The sequence below is a fragment of the Alexandromys fortis genome, unplaced genomic scaffold (genome assembly GCF_014885135.2).
Source record: "Alexandromys fortis isolate MF-2015 unplaced genomic scaffold, M_Fortis_MF-2015_v1.1 scaffold_30, whole genome shotgun sequence".
Taxonomy (NCBI): Eukaryota; Metazoa; Chordata; class Mammalia; order Rodentia; family Cricetidae; genus Alexandromys; species Alexandromys fortis.
Genome location: NW_026067922.1, coordinates 8,028,750 through 8,049,398, shown reverse-complemented (window position 1 = coordinate 8,049,398; position 20,649 = coordinate 8,028,750). Strand labels below are relative to the sequence as shown.

Sequence of the window (20,649 nt, the reverse complement as noted above, 5' to 3'; positions counted from 1 at the left end):
CATGATACAGAAGTGACTAACAAACTACCAATAGATGTGAAACTGTCTTTCAAATTTCCTGATTCATGGAAAAGTCTGCCAGATACTATGGGCCTGTAGGCTGAAGATGAACGCCCCATTGTTACAGAAGAACTATGCATGACTGTCCAGGCAGTGAGATGTCTCTGTCAATTCTAGAGTTTTGGAAGTTGCTTACAATGCACTTCCTGTTAACTTGGGTAATATTATATCCTTCTGGGATCTTTGATGGAGTTGAAGAATAGATAGTTATTGTGTTCTGTCTGCATATATGCCTGCAGGAAAGAAGATGGCACCAAATCTCACTACAGATGGTTGTGAGCTGCCATGTAGTTGCTGGGAATTGAACTCAGGACCTCTGGAAGAGCAGCTAGTACTCTTAAACTCTGAGCCACCTCTCCAGCCCCTGGCCTTCTGTTTCTAAAGCACAACAAGCTGTCCCCCACTGCCAACCCTTTGCTCAAGCTGTGCCTCCTTAGGATCGTAGATCTCAGGTGTCTGTAAAATAAACAAACAAACAAACAAACATATAGAAAAGAAACAGAAGCCTGCAACTTGGTGTAAGTGGGAGGAGTTTGTGTTCCTCTGAGGGAGGGGTGGGCAGAGGTCACGTGCCTCACTCAGATGACTCCATTCTGGCTGCTCTGCCGCAGCACTGCAGAGACTGAGAAAGTCCTCAACCAGCATCCCACTCCCCATGCCTGGAGCTACTCAGATTTCTTAGATTAACATAGACCTGGAATCCACCTTCTTGGGACAGCAGACAGCAACAGTTTAGTCTCATGGACCTGGAACACTTGCATTTATCTTAATTAATGGGTTAAGTTAATTAATTCTTCACTGTGCTGGGATCTACCCATGGCCTTGCTAGGGAAGTGCTCTACCACTGGGCAGCCACATTTCTAGCCCAAGAAACTGATTTCAATGGATGCTGAAGGTTACAACCCATGGAAGCACCGAACAAAAAATAATTTGGAAAAATAAAAAAAAATAGTTATAGTTTTCCTTAGTTATAATAAAAGATAAAGCATATATAAATATTGCAACTGTAATTCTTGCTTGATACCTGTTTTGTATATGTAATGTTACTATGTTAAAGTTAAAACCTTTCTTTTTTAGACAGAAAAGAGGAAATGATGTAGGATTCCCTTCTGCATGCTGTGAATATGTTTTATTACCATTGGTTATTAAAGAAGCTGTTTTGACCAATGGCTTAGCAGAGCAAAGCCAGATGGGAAGCCCAAACAGAGATATAAAGATATAGAGAGGAGAGATATAAAGATGAAGTAGGCAGAGTCAAGGAGACACCATATAGTCGCAGAAGAAGAAACATTCCAGCCACCAGCCAGATCTTTACAGCTACAGCCTCATGGCAATACCAGATTAATACAAATGGGTTAATTTAAGATGTATGAGTTAGCTAAAAATTACCTAAGCTACTGGCCAAACAGTGTTGGAATTAATACAGTTTCTGTATGATTATTTGGGTCTGGGCAGCTGGGAAACAAACGAACAGCCTCCATCTACAAATCGGGAATCATGAATCATAGAAATCCTTCACCACTACCCTTGCTATTATAAAACCCAACCCCAACTGAGTTTGGGGCTCTCCAATCACTTCCAATATACTGAAAACTTGGAGAGCCTGAGCTTAAAAACTTATGAAAGAATAAAGGTTCTTTGCTATTACATATAGGACTTGGTCTCCTAGTTGATTTTGGGGGGACACTGTGATCTGGGCATAGCAAAATCAAACAAACACATGCCTGGCTTACCAAGCAGGCTGACAGATTTTGGAAGAACCCATTTCCATTATTTATCATGTAGAGAGGATGCAAGCAAAGCACAAAGCTGTCTACTCACCTGCGGCCATCAGATCCTGACAGTACATACTGGCTGCTTTGTAGTCCTGGACATGCAGTGCTTGTTCAACTAACAGGATCAGAACCTGGCCACGCCTTTCTTCTGGGTCTTCCCCTGTACACAGATGCAGACGACATGATTAGATCAGCCCCAACTGATCAAGTTAAGTAACAGTGTGTATCAAATGAACAAGTAAAAAGGATTAAATTGATTTTTAGTGATTGGAGGCTAAAGGTTATCATAGTTTTTACCTTCTTATCTACTTATTGTGCATGGAAGTCCTCCTCAGTCTCTGAAGAGATCATTGATTAATATTAGTTCATAAGATATCCAAATCTCTCTCTCTCTCTCTCTCTCTCTCACACACACACACACACACACACACACACACACACACACATAAAGAAGGATAGTCTACAGTCCTACAAAGGACTTGAATTTTCCTTTACTAAGGAAAAAGTCTATATTTCAAAAACAGGTTATTAAATGAGCCCTTATGACCTCAGGTCAATCACCAGGCCCCACATGATGGAGGAAATTAGCTCATCCAAGTTGTATTTGACCTCTGCTCTCATGCCACACACAATAAATAAAATGTAAAACCCAAACAAAGACTGTCCAAATTGATGGAGAACTGCTGACTTGTCTCTAAACCAGACCACCACCACCAATCAAATCTTTGAATAATCCGTAAGCATAGCTAAACCTCAACTCTGTGCCTGCCCTCCACACTTCAGTCTTAGCAAAGTCCTCACCAACCAGGTAAGCCAGAATCCCCACTATGGGTATACTGTACTGCCTCATCTCGTATGTTCATTTCTCTTCTGCTAATATCTGACCATTCTAGACTCTTAAAAAAGAATCATATCCTGTTAGGTTCAGAGAGTGGAATCCTCTCTTACCCTTGATGGGTGTTCTTGATAATCACACACACACACACACACACACACACACGAGAAAGAGAGAGAGAGAGATACGTACACATACTCTCACACACAAGACACTTAGCCATGCACACACACACACACACAAAGAACACACTAGTATTTGCACTTCTGACTGTCATTGAGAAGCCAATAGCAGGAGAAAACTCCAGCACCTTGACTTCCTAGAGAGCCAACAGAAACCCAACTAATGGGAAGCAGTAAAATGCCACAGAGCTACAACAGAACCATTCAGTTAAAATTGCCAAGGTAATTGAGACTATTGGGATTCTCAAAAACCAGGAAATGCTAAACAAAGTTTGTATGCCCAACTACTATAGTTACTATCTCAGAAATGTGTGTGGCTTACATGGTATTCTTTGACTTAATGAATACATGGTTACTGAACAAGGTATTAAAAAAAACACATTCCTTTTGTTTCAATAAATTGGTACAACAGTAAGACTGAATTGGTACTGCAACATACTCTTTGAAGATGTCTGAATGCACAGAACCCTGAACACAGCTAGCTATTGTGGAACTACACATATCCATCAGAGTTTAAGGATTTCAATTCCCTACTGAGCTGTGTATGGTCTCCGATGTTTAAGATGGCTTCTATAGAAACAGACATGTCTGGCAGCCCTCCATGGCCTGAGAGCTGTTACTAGAACACAGTCAGCTTGGGCACCAGAACACTGAGTGCTTATCATCCTGAGTGCACAGCACCCTCTCAGAGCACTTTCCTCAAGACCGTATGGTCACGAGAACCACTGTGTTCACTATGAACTTGACATCTTAGTTCTTCTTTACTTTGTGCTCAATGGACACCCATTTTCTATCTTGCACCTACCTGAATTTGCTAATATAAACTTTGAAGAACTGTGGGACAGTATGGACACAGACTTTTAATAAGAAGACCTCATTTTCAGCGTTGAACATTTAATGTCAGAAGGGACCCAGCACTCAATGATTATAGAGACTATAGTGGAGGGATTTTGTTTTGAATTCATCTTTATAAAAATGTGTGATACATTCCTTGTATTTGAAAGTAATGCCTGCAACATAAACATCTGAGTACAAAGTGCTCAGAAAATGAAAACTTTAGCTGAGAACATCAGAGACCACTACCTATTCAGTGATACTCACAAGGACTTAGGGGCGGGTTTTTGTTAAAGCACTGACTCTTTCCTGGGCCCGCAAATGTCCAGTAAGTGCCTGAAACCTCGATAAAAGATGGCCTCTCTGTCTCCACTACATCCATCTCTTTCACTCCAAGTCATTTTGTCCTTCAGCCACCTCAGGCTCCAGAAACAAGGGGTCTACTGGATAAACAGCTGGCAGGAGTAGGTTCCGTCCCCAAGCAGCTGTGATTGTGGCACTGAAACAAGGCCTCCTGGATCAGTCATAAGATAATGACCAACAGGCCAGAGCCCGACTCTGCTCCCTTCCCTGTGTAATCTAGGGGCTCTGGATGTTTCCCTGGATGACTGAAGGCGCATCATTAGTCCTCTTTATAGCACCAATTTAGATTTAGTGAATAAAATGCTTTTCCAACTTTTCACCTTTACTCCTTTTGGTTTGGGGACAGGTGGCCACACCTAATATGTAGATAGCCTCAGAGTTGAGACTTCATTCCAGGGCTCTACTAATCAAGGCCAGGAATCAGAGTTTCCCGTTAGCCTCTAAGTAGGAGGTTTCCACTTCAATATATATATATATATATATATACATATATAAATATATATTTGCTTGTTTTCTTAAATACCTTAAAAGTTTTCTTATTTTAGTCTACAGGTTTGATTCTACCTGATTCATGAGGCTATCTGCTAAATTAACTGATTACAATTTTAATGGATCTCCACTTAGCTTTTAACAAGCCTTTTAAGTTTCCTACTACAAAGACCTCAGTGTAGCAAACTGAAATATAAATTATTTGGAATAGTCTCCCTCAACATTTTAGCAAATATTAAGACCTTTTTAAAACAGCATGCACATATCTCAGCAACGCAGACATAAGCATGTCAAGAATGACAAGGAAATTTTTTCTAATATACTAATGACATTTTTCTATTGTTTTAAATATCATATGCTCAGTTCAACTGAGTATACACTGCTACTATAACGATAACCAGGAAGTTAGCACGGTCCAAGCCAAGGTCATTATGAAAACCTAGATTATAAATTTCATTGAATAAAAAAGTATTTTCCCATTTATAGATGTCAAAGGCACTGTTATAATGTAACTTCACCACCACCCCCAACTCTAGGTAAGCCACATGATATTTTTGTCTTAGCTGTCCTTAAAAGGTAGCAGCATGAAAGAAAGCATAGATCATCAAGTAATGATACAATAGTTCACTTTAAATAAAATATAAACTAACTCAAACTTACATCCATATGGTTCATAACATGTTCTATTTTTCACTTAGAAAAGGAAAAACAATCTTCCCTCTAATTTAATAATTCTTATTTGAGAATACTTCCTGTGAAAAGACAACTTAACTAAAAGAAAATGTACAGAAGGTGAACAACATGCACACTTCCTACATGCGTGGGGCGCCCCAGCAAGAAACAAACCACAAGCCAACCTCTTGAACACAGCACACCTACAGACACAAAGGAAGACCCTCCCTCACTTTCCTCTTGAAGGAAGCCTGCCCAGACATTCTCTGTTAAACTGTCATATACTCCTTTACTTCTCGATTTTCAGAGACTTACTCGTGACTAACCATATATACACACATGAGGAAATGCACATACCATGTTTAATGTAAACACATTCCCTACCTAATACTCTTGAAATGCTTGCATGTGTGCACGCTATATACAATAGTGAAAGAGTCAAGTGCATTTTTTCTCATGTGTCTTGGCTAGGCTCTAATCACTAAACTCATTGTTGAAGACAATGTGCAAGCCCCTAGCAGCTAAGTGAAAAGGTTAATCCTGGATAATCTTGGGAGGCAGACAGAGTCACAGAAAAAGATTCACAGATGAAAGGGATGAGGGTGGGTGAGGGTGAAAGGCTCCTATGCAGAGCAGTCTTAGGCCATACCTGTGGAACTAGACCAGGTCCTAATCTTCTCACCCAGCCATGGGAATTTCAGACTCAACCAACCCACCTCATGGTAGCAGAAGCCAATCTTGTACAGCTGTCTCTCATGCTATATTTGCTTTACTTCTCTGGTAGGAGCAGGAGTAATAAAACAAGGGATTTCACCTATTACTTCTCTTTTTATACATGTTTTTAAATGGACAGGGTCTCAATATGCAGTATAAATTGAGCTCCAAATTGCAACCTTCCTGTCTCAGCCTTCCCAGGAAATATGAATATTTATTTACATGTGTCAATACCTTTACATATTATTTTCTCTTATTAAGATCAATAAACCCCATATCTGATGATTTCTGCACAAAGAGTCATACACTTATAAAAGTGTTATGAAGAAGATGAAATACACAAAGGCCACTGAGAGCCATCACACAACATCAGAAAGAGTATACACACAGATAAAGGCAGAAGGTAGAAAGGTAATTGCCTGGCTAAAAAACAAACTGATTTCTCTAATCCTATGTCTTCACTTTCAAAATGAGATTCACCTCTCTGCCTATGTACACATAGGCACACAGTAACAAGGATTAGAGATAAATATTAAAGAATGAAGCAGTATGAAATATTAAAAAATAAAATTGAAATCATTATTGTTGATAAATTTTACGTGAAGAATGGCCAAATAGCAATCATGAAGTCCAAAGTTACTTAATTGAAAGTTAAAAGTTGATCAGGTAATCCAAAACTCAATATGGTTAAGAGCAGTCCTAGAAAATGTTGTTAAGCAAGTTTATTCTCAGAGACAAGAGCCAGGAGTGTGGGGGCTCATGGAGAGCGATGAAAGAAACCATTCGTGGCTGTGGTACTCATGTGTGTCATTCTGACCTCAGGAGGCTACAGATTAGATGAGACGCAAACCTGGGCTATAAACCAAGACTATTCCTTCCATGGATTGTCTGAAGAACATTAATGGTTCCATAACAAACAGCTTTAAGTATTGAAGTACAACATAAAATATGTCTGCTAATAGCTATATGTTCCCTTCAAGTAAGGGGCCAAATTCCCCTCCACCAACAATGAGTCTTGGTTATTTATGATGACTCTCCTGTTCCCACAGTTTACTTCTGCATGTTTTGAGTAACATGATGGAATTGAGCACTGCCCCATGTCTGTACTCAACACACGATTTATCTCTGTATCCACTGTACAATAAGACACGTCTATGTAAGCTGGTCTCCTGATGTAGGTGGGTCTTCTATCTATCTGTTGCTTTCATTTGCTAATTAATAAAGAAAACTGCTTGGCCTGATAGGTCAGAACATAGGTAGGAGGGGAAGACAGAACAGAATGCTGGGAGGAAGAAGGCAGTGAGGCAGAAGCCATGATTCTCCAACCCGAGATGGACGCAGGTTAGGATCTTTCCTGGTTAGCCACCACCTCGTGGTGCTACACAGATTACTAATTATGGGTTAAGCAAGATGTGAGAGTTAGCCCATAAGAGGCTAGAACTAATGGGCCAGGCAGTGTTTAAATGAATACAGTTTCCGTGTAATTATTCCAGGGCTAAACTAGCTGTGCAGGAGCAGAGTGGGACAAAAAGCAGGCCTCCTCGCCTCATTGCTATAGTCTCCAGTCACTCTGCACCATTCTGGTTATCAGTCCCACTGTCACAATGTACAGTCTTCATGTACCCATCAGTTACTTAGTGGGGTCCTAAAGTGCCAAAATGAAAATGGTTGCCATTTGAGTATGCCAGAAACAAAATGAAGCCATCAAGGGCAAGCTTTATGGAAAAGGTGAAAGGTCTGGATTTAGTGAGCATAATAAGAACGAGCCTTCGGCCTGTGAAGCTAGGAAAGGGAAACGTCACTGTAGTTCTAAAATCACACTTCAAAATGTAAAAGCTGCGGTCACTGGAGCAGGTGCAGGGTTAAGGCAGAAAAGACACTAAATCTGTACCTGATAGAGACTTTTGTGTAAACACACACAGCTCACAAGATCAATTTGTTGAACAATTTTTATACTTTAGCCTTACGTTTCAACGATACTGCTCCAAGTTGGAATGTCATACAAGACACAGCATGTTAGCATTTGGGAAGTGAAGTGTGGCCAATCTGAGATGATCTGAAGTTTTAGAACTAAATTAGCTGCAATAAGGAAAATAGATCCAAGTACCATGCATCTCCACACGCTTCTACAGTATCCTCAGGCGGAATGCTCTCCTCGTAGAACTGTTTGAAGGTTGGCTGGCCCATTCATTATATGTCACAATCAAAGCAAGACACTGCCCTAACAGGTGCAGAGGTGACGAGCAGCACATCTGTAAGACGAGGCCCTCATGAGATCCACCCTTCATGTTGGAAGAGCTTTTCTATGCAGGCACTCAGTTGGTTCTCTTATTACTAGACTATGGGTAACCAAAAGGGACAGCTTTCCTGTTTCCTAGATGTGCGCTCTGGACAAATAAAGCTTGCAGACTTATAGCAGACACGGACACACGCTCACGCACACACACACACACACACAATCAGGATCAAACCATTTTTGTGAGTCTACATTCCATGTTCTCCCAGGGAGCCCAATATGCCCCACAGAGAAGCCAGGTCCCAAGACCTTTCCAAGTGTGTAGCAGATGTTAGTGTTGTGCTCCAAGCTGAGAAGTGATACGTATTTATTAGAAGAAAGACCTTAATAAGAGTTCTACTTATTAGTACTTTGAAATATTAACCTATGTGTCTACTAAATATATTGAATTTATAAAGGCTAAAAATAAAAACAAATTTTCTTTACTTTCGAGTCTGTTTCATGGTTTAGACTACGAAAAATTCAAACCACTATTAAAGAACAAAGTACCCAACAATTATTCTTTTTTTTTTTTTTTTGTTTTTTCGAGACAGGGTTTCTCACCCAGCTCCAACAATTATTCTTATAGAAATATAAATATATATGTATATATATATATTCACACACACATATACATATATATGTATATATGTGAATATATATTTCAAAAAATACAAAACTAGCACTAAAATATTCTGGTAGGTAGGGGCACTATAGTTAATGGAGCATAAAATGCAGAGTCAGAGATTTTCCTTGAAAGTCAGGCTCCTACTTCAACCTGGTAAGCAGCACACTTAACTTCTGAATTTCTATTATAAAATGGGAAGCTAACCAACACTGTAACAATTTCACAAAAAACTGAATGAGCTAAAATGTATGATAACTTTGCCAAATAGTAAGTGCACAAAACTTTCTACCGAGTTTATCAGAACTATCAGACTCAGTCTGGCTCGTGAGTGTGCTGGTACAGTGGGTGCTTCACACAGCAGTCTCCTTTGAATGATAACAAGAACTTCTGCTGACTTCACAACTGTACACCCTGATTAAGCTCTTTTCACACAAGGGCATCTGATTTTCCCAAAACTTCAGTGAACACACACTTTAATAACAGGCCAAGATTTCTAGAAAATATTGTTCCTTGCTTTAAAAAGAAAAAAAAAAAAGTTCTTCTGAGCAACTGGGCAAATCCTGATGCTCATATAGACTGATGTGATAAATGGGACAGGAGTTTAGCAGAGACTTACCTGCAACCCTCAGCAACTCAGCAAGGCCTAGCAGCTTGGCTGACTGTTTGTAGCATGTGGGAGACTGCAAGACACACTCCCTGATGAGGCTGATCCGATCAGAACACAAGCGCACTAAAAACAGACAGTGAAGAACTTCATGAACACAAGAAGGGGTGCCACAAATGTTCAAACATAAGGGAACCAATGTAATTACTGATCTCAGAGTGGCTGCAGTGACATACCCCTGTAATTCAACAGTGCTGAGGCTAAGGCAGGATGATCATACATTTGAGTCCAGCGTGGACTATACAATACTCATCTCCCCATGCCCAAGTTCAAAATATACTTTAGTGTGTATGAGTACATACAAACACAGAGAGAGAGAGAGAGAGAGAGAGAGAGAGAGGTTGCCTGGTTGTGCAGAAATCCTCCTGCCTGCCTCCTGAGTACTGGGTTTACAGGGAAGTACAACTAAGTTTGTCTAAGGCAACCTCACCCCAGGATGGAGGGCACCAAGTTCCACATCTCCTATGGCTAAGCCCAGTCCTCTCACTTAAACTAGCACTCAAGAAAATGAAATGCCTAATCAACCAGTTCATATCATAGAGCAAAGAATATTTAAAGGAAAAATGTCAAAGGACATCAAATGAGCTCTAAGGGTAAGTAGTTCTTACTCAGAGTAGCAAGGGCAAAAAAAAAAAATGGTATTGCCTAGGCAGCTGACTTGCAGTAACCATGACAACTGCATCAGCAAACATAAAATGGAGATGAATTGTGTCTCCAGAACTGACTTATGTATAACAACCACACAACGCCCACCTAATAAACAGGTTATTTTCCCAAAGGGAAGAAACTGGGGTATAGAGAGCTTAAGATACTTTAACAAAGACCCACCAAAAAGAGGTGGGTCCTGAATTCAACCCAAGTCTCTAAATTTTGCCTGTGGCTTTCATCTTTATTACTAAATCCCTAGTAAATCCTTACATAGCCTGCTCTTTGGAAATGTCTCATATGTAGTTGGCTGAGAGCGACATAAATCTTATTGAAATGAAGTCCATTGAGTCCAATGTGGACTATACAATAGAGACTCATCTCCCCATGCCTCATGAAGATATTGTGGTTTTTCATTGGAATTAGTCTGATATTTTCTACATTTTTATTGCAATTGAATTTGGAACTTACAGAAAGGTTGCAAGTTGCAAAAATATCTACATTGTAATACTGTATTAATTGGATTCACCGGCTCTTAATTCCTTTTAATCTTATACATATATACACAATCATACACTCATACACTCACTCCTGTCTTCCTCTATATGCATATTCACACACACAGACCAATATATTTGTTAACCATTCGAGGAAAAATTGCAAAGCACATGCCCTTTATACCTCATTGTTCCAGTATATGCACATCCTGAAGTGCAGGATGTTTGCAGATGAATACTTGTATCCACCCCAGTTTTGTATCCCAAATGTCCACCTTGCTGACCTTGCTAAACTCATGCTGTAATGATGAAGGAGGGTTATCTGTCTATGTATTACTTTCATTGGTTAATAAAGAAACTGCCTTGGCCCTTTGATAGGACAGAAAATTAGGCAGGCGGAGTAAACAGAACAGGATGCTGGGAGAAAGAAGCAGATTCAGGCAGTCGCCATGATTCTTCGACCTGAGACGGATGTAGGCTAGAATCTTTCCCAGTAAGCCACCACCTTGTGGTGCTACACACATTAATAGAAATGGGTTAAGCAAGATATGAGAATTAGCCAAGAAAAGGCTAGATATAATGGGCCAGGCAGTGTTCAAAAGAATACAATTTGTATGTTGATATTTAGGTGTAAAGCTAGCCATGCAGGAGCCGGGTGGGAACACAACCCACCGCTCCATCTACACTGTAACTTCTCTGGACAGTGAACGAGAGTGGAAAAGCTATACACCATGTGTGAGTAAAGGCCACATCACTGGACTCCCCGCTGATGTTCTCCTGCATGGGAACGCTGTCTCAAGGCATGCAGAGCTGATCACAGTGGGCAGCTCCAGTCACGCAACCCAGCCTGTGAGCTGCTGGTTATTTCCATTAGCCTTTATAACACAGTGCAGTCAAGGTTTTAAAGGGCTGTATCCAACGTCTCTATAACTTGATTTGTAAAGTGTGGGCTTTCCCCTCAGTATTTGCTGTCATTTTACATGTTTTCCTCCAGATTCAATAACACAATGATTATGAAACAGCTACTTTTTTACATTCTAAATAGATGTTTAAAAAAGCCTGTTATAGATATAATACTTCTACACACAAAAAAGAGGTTGGGCCTTATATGCCATATGCCTTGTATGCTTCTAATAAAAATTCTAGCTTTGAGGGGCTGACTTCCCTATTATCATCCTCCTCCTAACCACAACCAGGGTAGGAAACTGTAGTGCTAGATCCTCATCAACCCATTTTTCCATTCATTCTGAGCAATGGTTACTAATAATAGATAAGTATATTCAATTGGACAGCAAGAGTCTAAGTGATTGCAATTAACACATACAAGTCAACATTTTTAACTCCTCTTTAAACTGCTGGTACAACAATACAACAGTTCCTTTTACTGGCCATCTTAGAGTGACTAAACCCCAGTATTACAGCAGCGACTCCTCCATTCAGAAACTTCCCAGAAGGTATAGTCTTAACAGTCTTGGTTGTGTATCATCAAAATCACATCTAACTGACCACCACAAGAGCTCAGAACTCACTTAGCATTCTAAAGGATCACAGCATGCAGAACAGTTTTTTTATACATCACTCAGCTCAGATTATTTAAGTAGCAAAAATACATACACAGCTGAATGTGCACACACACATGCAGACACGTGTACACACACATACCAATGCTGCAATATTTATCCTAATTAAAGATAAAGGAGAAAAAACTTATTATGTTCTAGACTCTTCCTTTGCTGAAATTAACAAATATATTATGGAGGGAAAATAGTTAATAATTAAACATTTTAGAATAAGCTAAAAGGGTTTTTAGCAACTTTGATTAATTTTCATAATATTTAAAAAGTTTTGAGTTCAAAAGTTGCATTAATGGTGCATCTGAATAGATTGTCTATGACCTAACAATCTAACCATCACCTTCCATATATACTCAGGGTGCTACTTACGCCTGTATAATAATTAGATCCAACAATGATATTCAGAGTAATAATAGTCTATGTCTTTCCAGCACAGTAGCTTTTATTGAGAAGTGAAACTTTGAGTAAAACCATAAAGAAAATCCATATGAAATTTAAAACTGTGACACGGCAACTACTGGCTCTTCCTCAGCCCCAGTTATTGCTGACACTGCAGGGGACTGAGGAACACAGCCACTAGCACCTGGAGGAACTTACAAAAAAGAAAAAGATGAAATGAACTGCTGTGGGATAATGCTCTTGTACAATGTAAAGATTTGTCACTTATATTAATTTAATAAAACAATGATTGGCCAGTAGTCAGGCAGAAAAGATAGACAGGGTGACTAGACTAAGAGAATTCTGGGAAGAGGAAAGGCAGAGTCAGTCCAGCCAGAGGCAGAGGAAACAAAATGAGAATGCCTTACTGACAAAAGGTACCCAGCCATGTGGATAAACATAGACAAAAATTATGGGTGAACTTAAGTCATAAGAGCTAGTTAGCAATAAGCCTGAGCAATTAGCCAACCAGTTTATAATTAATATAAGCCTCTGTGTGTTTCTTTGGGATTGAATGGCTGTGGGACTGGGTAGGAGACAGCAATTTTGTGCTACAATGAATTGTTATATTTCCTCGTCACTAGTTCCAGCCAGTTCTAGAGTTAGGAATGGTAGACTATAGCAGCCAGCCAAGTACACTTCTCCCTAGGCAACCACCTTTTCATTCAGGGACCAGATATGGATTTAAAGAGTCTATGGTCAGCTATGATCAGCTAAGGCCTGGAATGTTACAATGCATCATCCTTACAGTTTAGGACAAGCATTTAGGACAAGCTGTGTGATGTCTGTCCAGATGACTCCAACATACCTGTTAAACTTAGACAAAAGAACCTGAGCAAAATGAAAACATCATTGGCAATTAAGTTCTAAGAAAGAATTGTCTCCCATTACTTTTAAGTCAAGATTGGGAGGTTATCACCTAGTTAATAATTTATGAAAGTAAAATACAGGAATAAGCTATATGCCAAAACTGAAGTAAATCTACAATTGTTATTCATAAAAATAAGAAGTATCTATGTTTGCTTTGATCCAATGGCCTCACTGTTCAGTTGCTCTGTCACTACTATTTCATCTTTAAAGGTCATAAACAAGATGTTTTTAATTCACTGCAAAATGTTTTCATTTGAGATTTCATTGCAAAAATTAAAGACAATATTATAATTAATAATATATTCAGATTATCAAAGTTACTTTCATTGAAAAAATAAAAGGAACAATACTTAATTGGTGCAAAATAAGTTAGCAATGCAATACCAAGCAGAAGATGCACCTTGCAAAGGCAGGATCTTTACCCCAAATTCTTCAAGATACCCCAGAGCTTCGATGAGGTCTAGTTCCTCTTGAATGGCAGCCGGCCTGTCTGTTATGAGCTGCAAGCAGCACCTAAAACAAATCACATAGATTTTGAAAACCAGCGGCATAAATTCACCCAGTTACTTTTCTATACTGAGCAAGAAGTGCTCGAACACATATTTCTCTAACACCTGTCAATATAGGACCTGAAGTTCTAGATAGAACAATAAGATAATGAAAGGAGATCAAGAAGATATAAACTGGAAAGCAAGAAGTCAAAGTATTATAATTAGCAGATGATATGATAGTATAAATAAATGACCCCAAAAAATTCTACCAGGGAATACCTACAGCTGATAAAAAAAAAAAACCTTCAGTGAAGTGGCTAGACACAAAATTAACTCACACACACACACACACACACACACACACACAAAATCAGTAGCCCTCCTATACACAAATGACAAACAAGCTGAAAAAGAAATTGGGGAAACAATACCCTTCACAGCAGCCACAAAAAACGTAAAATATCTTGGAGTAACTCTAATCAAGCAAGTGAAAGACTTGCTCCAAAACTGTATGACTGTATGTCTTTTTTTTTTTAGTGTGTGTGTGTGTGTGTGTGTGTGTTTCAAGATAGGGTTTCTTTGTATAACAATCCTGGAAGTAAAGGTATGAGCTACCACCATCTGGCCAGCTTCAAGCCTTTTAAGAAAGAAATTGAAAACGTTATCAAATGATGGAAAGATCTCCCACACTCATGGATTGGTAGGATTACAACAGTAAAAATGGCCATCCTACCTAAAGGAATCTACAGATTCAATGCAATTCCCAAAACAATTCCATAAAAATTCCAATGGAGTTCTTTACAGACCTTGAAAGGATAATATTCAATTTTATATGAAAAATTGAAAAATCCAGAATAGCTAAAACAGTCCTATACAATCAAAGAACTTTAACAGAAGAGAAGAATCAGTTGGTAATACAGCACTGTCAAAAGAGAGAAGGTGATTGATAATCAACAGGTGAGTGACATTTGCTTTCTTTGCTTTGAAACAGCACCTTTCTGTTTGGCGCTGGATGACCTGTCCTTCTCATTTAACATCTGATCATGTAGAATACTTTCAATGTTTTTCTTTTTTAATTTACTTTTAAGAAGTTTTCTCTAATGAATAAACTTCCTTTGGAAAGGTGCCTATGTAATACCATTTAGCCGAGAAGGGCTATTATATGCTGACAGTGACAGCACATTTAAAGGAATTGAGGCACCAGGAGGGCACTGCCGTCACTCAAGGGTAAGTATGACTCAATGGCAAGAGGCAGAACTTGATCGTGCACAGTTGGAAGATTTCCTTCTGTGAGCACTCGCAAGTTCTGCTGATTCTAATGTAAGGATTATAAACTCTGATTTGTACAACACTTTACATGCACTTACCCTTGAGCCCACGAATTCTAGGCAGGAAATTTACCCAACAGAAAGGCTTGTACATCCCTATTACTAGATTGCTGCATTTTCTTTGTTTCAGAATAAAGTTGTGAAGTAGGCAAAATTCTACAAATAATAAAGGGCATATCCACCTCAATTCATTTGAGCCATGTGTCCTTCGTTTGTGGTGTCTTCAGCAATAGGGGTGGGAGGGAATTCACCTTTAATACCTGAGAGGCAACCAATGACCTGAGAGCCTGTTTTCTAGGGTCTACTTCTGTGCTTGCAGAAAATACTATACAAGCTGCCAAGGAAGGGATGCAGGTAAACAATCCTACATAGATGCACCACCTATGATCCATGACAAGAAACACATTAAGGTGCGAAGTGGTATCCATATGCTGGTGGCAACCAACAACTGTGTGACTGGTGCTGATCCAGACCAGCTTCTCTAGGCTACAGAGGTCGTTGACCATAGAAATCGACTACCACCCTCTGCTAGACCATTAATAATTCCTTACTACATTCTAAATCTTATCCACAGCAAAGTGCAGCTACCACCAAAGACCATTCTCTTTATAGCAAATGGAAATCAGCACATAAAACCACAACTGAACAAAATGGAAAGATAAATAGATCATGAAGAGCCCAGTCCCAACAAACACTCCTACATCACAGCTCCTGATCTATGGCTCAGGGAACATCACAGAAGAGGGAAAAGAACAGCTATAAGAGCCAGAAAACCAGGTCTGCTGTGAAACAGTCTCTCTTACTAAGAGCTGCATAAATAAGACCAGAACAAGAGTATGGACATGAATGAAATGTTAGCAATGAAGGGCAAAAGCACCATGAGTCATTAACTGTTGCTGCTTAGTTGTCTGCTACAAAGTGATCACCCTTGAAACCATATATAACCATATATGCACAAATAAAAAAATGTACTCATCAGGTTGTATCTGTATATATTTGTGCATACACATACATACATACATACATGCATGCTGGGCCCATCAATCACTAGTTAAGAAAATGTCCTACAAGCTTGCCTACATTCAGATATTATGGAGACATTTTCTCAATGGAGGCTGCATTTTCTCAACTGAAGTTCCCTTTGCTCCAGTGACTCTAGCTTCAGGCAAACTGACATAAAACTTCTAGCACACAAATTCCTAATAAATAGAAACAGAAGAAATATTTCCTATACTCCATACCATGGTAAACACAGATGCCTTAGGGCTCATAGGCCACAATTAGTCCAGCACAACATCATACACATGGGATGAAAATCAAAGTGCATCCTTGTGGGATAGGAAGGGATACAGTGAGGACACAATGCAGCAAGGGGATTTTATAATCACCCAGAAACACCTGCCTAGAAGCTTTAGGTCAAACACAAGTTGGAATTTCAAAGGCTATTCTATTTGATATTTCCAGCATTTGAAATAAAAATAGGATCCCTAGAGAGAAAGAAAAAGGCTTACTAACTACTTTAAAGGACTCTGTCAAGTTCAGTAACAGTTTGAAGAAAGAAAAGAGGGAGCATGATTCTGACATAAGTTACCACTAGGGAAAAGGGTTGTTTTTCACCTTTGCTAGAGTTGAAGAAACTACCAGTCATTTAAGGGGAAAATGAATCCAGACAGCTATCGCAGTTAAGACCATGTTCAATAAACTTGAAGATTAACTGAAAAACATCAAAGTATATGAGAATTTTATGACAATTAGTATTTCAAAGAATGGCATAAAAAAAAAAAACAGGGCTGGTGAGATGGCTCTGAGATTAAGAGCCCTTGCTGATCTTGAGGACAACTGAAGCTCACTTCCCAGTACCCATGTCAGTCAGCTCACAACTGTCCATAACTCCAGACCTAAGGGATCTGACCACAACTTCTGGCCTCCACAAGCATCCACATTCATATGTACATACACAGTCTTTAAAAAAGAGAAAACATGAAAAATTACACCTAGAAAACTGGGCAATGAAGTCAAACTAAGAAAGACAAGCCCACATATCCTTGTGTTATAGAAAGAGTTCTGTATGTGTGCACATTGACGTACAGGGGTCAGAGGCTGACGACAGCTGGTGTCTCAGCTGTTCGCTACCTCAGTAACCTTAAAACAGGTTTTTTCATTGACTCTGAAACTAACTAATAGAGTTAGAGAGCCAACCAGCCAACTCTAGAGGTCTGCCTGTGTCCAACCGCACACTTCACCCCACATGAGGTACACACGTCACTGCACACTGCTTTTATATGTGTACCAGGGCTCCAAACTTAAGCCTGCAAGCTTGCGCGGCAACTACTTCATTGACTGAGAATCTCCCAAACTCAATACTTTTTATTAAAAACAAAAAAGTCCCCAAGAATCAAGAAAAGATGAACACCACCATCACCAAACAATTAAATTTAGGGCTAAAAACAGGTTTCAAAGCAAGTTCAAGTGGAGGTGCACGTTATGCTTAGAGAACAGGCACTTCAGCATATAATGTGCAAAGGGAAATAAACGGGAACCACTTGGCAACATAAAGGAAGCTTCGTAAGTGTTCATCTGGTGACTCTTCGCTGTTCACATAACAGCAACAGCTCTGACCACTTAGAAACCCACTTAAGATCACAACAGTGAAAAGGAGGGGACTGGGGCTCACTGGATGAGACTGCTTGCAACACAGGCATGAGAACTTGTACCCCAGCACACATGTGAAAAGCTCTGTATTGGTACATGATACAATGTCCCCAGTACTGTGGGAGGAAGGCACTAGAGGATTTCAGCATTAACTCCACTGGGGCCTGCTGGCTGTTGTCTGAATTGGCAAAAATTGGTGGGCTCTAAGGTCAAGAAAAAGACTCTTCCTTGAGGGATCAAGATAAAGCTCAATAGAGAAGGACAGCATCCTTGGCCGCATATGCACATAGGCACTGCACCTTCACAAGCACAGACACGCAATCACAACAGCTCTCTCAAGTCTGCTTTCAAAAGAAGCCAGTGTCAGAAGGCTGCAGGCTGGCTGGGACTGGGCTGACATACATGCATCTGGATCCAGAAGACATCTTAACTTCAGCTTTACTGTCACTCCAACAATGCAAAGAGGAGAACTACAACCTGCTAAATTCAGGCACAAATGTAGTGAAACCATTTAACACAATGTTGTAAAATGCATGGCAATGCTTCAGTTCACATACTGGCTTAATAAAACATTAAAAAGTCATAACAAGAAATGTACAATGTCTCTATTTTATAAAATTATATGTGTACTTGTAAAGTAAGTAATATCACAAAACGAAGCAAGTTTCATGTGCCTCCAGAATGGAGGAAAGAAAAGCTCAGTGTGGTCTAAAAGGTAGAACTCCAAGAAAACAGCAGAATAGGACTTCCATGGTCTGCCCTAAAAGATGCGGACCAGAGGCAAACTGATGATCAGATGGCAGAGGAGCACCAGGAGAAACATAACTAAGCCACTGTTTATGCAGAGTGAAATATGCAGTTATTGCATTGGTTTGAACATGAGATTGTGCATGTGTCCCTGTAGGGTTTATGACTTGTCAGCTTGTCCCCCAGGAAAGCACTATCTAAACCAGCAGTTCTCAACTTGTGGGCCATAACTCCTTTGGGAGTCAAAAGACGTTATCATGTTGAAGGGTCAGATACCTTGCATGTCAGATATTTATATTACAACTCATAACAGTAGAAAAATCATAGTTATGAAGTAGCAATAAAAATAGTTTTATGGTTGGGAGTTCATGATGAACTGTATTAAAGGCTCACCATGGTAGGAAGGGTGAGAACCACTGCTCTAAACAGAACATGACCATTAAAAGCCAGAGCCTAGACGTCTTAAAATAGGATACTCCCTGCTGGCTTTCTGTCTTACCATAGAGTACCTTCCTCCACCATGACCTCCCATCTCATATTGCTTATACAGTTTGAGAGTAAAAGTTCAGGAGTTTTCGTAACAAGAGAATAAGGGACTAATACAAAAGGCTTTCCTGAAGCATTTAAGATTCAGAAGTAACATAAATTTGGGGGTAAGATTTATTGAATTCTGAGTTTTATAAAAATTTACTTTATAAATATTAATTTCAATTCATAAAATCTTCCCTCAAGAACGATGAAATTCTTTAATAAGACTATTAAATTCAGAAGCCAAGTATACCTGTTTCTCATGTCAACTAAGAGGAAAGGACTAATGATAGGTCAAGAAAGGAACTGAATTTAAATCTAGAAATTTCTATCCAGAGTGACTTTGGAGCACATGCTATGCAAAAGAGATAAATATCACCTACAAAGCTTCAGAGGAATAGAGGCTTATAGATAATGAACAAAATGACTCAATCAAAAGAATGTTTATGGGGAATCAAGAAGAATTTAGGCACTTCAAAATTCACTGGTCGCGTTCTATAGTAAAGCAGTACACAACAGAAACCCGTGCAGTGTACACAGCCTGCATCTGAGATGACCTGCATTGGACGTGCACACAGCGCTCCCAGAACACGGACTTCCTACCTGGCCAAGTCCATGCAGCTGTCAGTGAGGTTGGTGGAAGAGTTGAAGTACTCTCTGCTGGCAGCCAACACCAAGTCAATACTCCTCCCATACTCGACCCTGAACAGGGCTTGTCCCTTATGGGGCGCACCAGCTGGAAGATTAACCGAAGAAGTGCTGCAGTGCATCATCTGCCCAGCGAGGTGGATATTCTCCAGGCGACTGGAGCAGAGAAGGCTTTCGGTAAATATCTGGGAAAAGAAGACTCCACAGTTATTGATAAAGAAGGGAGGCTCTGTTCAACAAAATGAAGGCTCTGAAATCCAAAGGATTTCAAGTCAAAACTGTATCTATCCTATACCTGGGGTTTGTATGACATAGTATATGTAGTAAGTAAGCACACACTGCCTACGTTAAAGCAGCTATCTTACTGTTCTATGAATTCCACATCAATAAAAGAAAAATTAGCCTTCAGAATAATTTTAGAGGATGAAACAAGTAAATCATGCTATCTAATGCATTACAATAAAGACTTAAGTATGCAAAGTTTATTCATTAGAAAACAAAACTGCCATTCTGACAGGTGTAAGATGGTATCTTAAAGTTGTCTTGATTTGCATTTCCCTGATCGCTAAGGAAGTTGAGCATGACCTTAGGTGTCTTTTGGCCATTTGAACTTCTTCTGTTGAGAGTGTAAAGACTGTGGGATATTTTAAGTTTGTAAAATGTTTTATTTTGTGATAATTATATTAATGTGTCATCTTGGGGATGAACGGGAAAGGAAAGGATGTGGCTTCAGAGGGATG

The 20,649-nt window shown here is 39.5% G+C and overlaps 1 protein-coding gene across 2 annotated transcripts in view; it reads right to left on the bottom strand.

Annotated features, from left to right (window-relative positions):
* Nbas (NBAS subunit of NRZ tethering complex) overlaps window positions 1-20,649 on the bottom strand; it is a 291,403-nt gene that overhangs the window by 136,799 nt on the left and 133,955 nt on the right. For both annotated transcript variants that reach the window (XM_050141900.1, XM_050141901.1), the window contains exons 30-33: window positions 19,865-20,094; window positions 13,916-14,028; window positions 9,444-9,557; window positions 1,882-1,995 (exon numbers count right to left, since the gene is read on the bottom strand). In XM_050141900.1, the coding sequence (XP_049997857.1) occupies window positions 1,882-1,995; window positions 9,444-9,557; window positions 13,916-14,028; window positions 19,865-20,094 (571 nt within the window). The remainder of the gene's footprint in view (window positions 1-1,881; window positions 1,996-9,443; window positions 9,558-13,915; window positions 14,029-19,864; window positions 20,095-20,649) is intronic.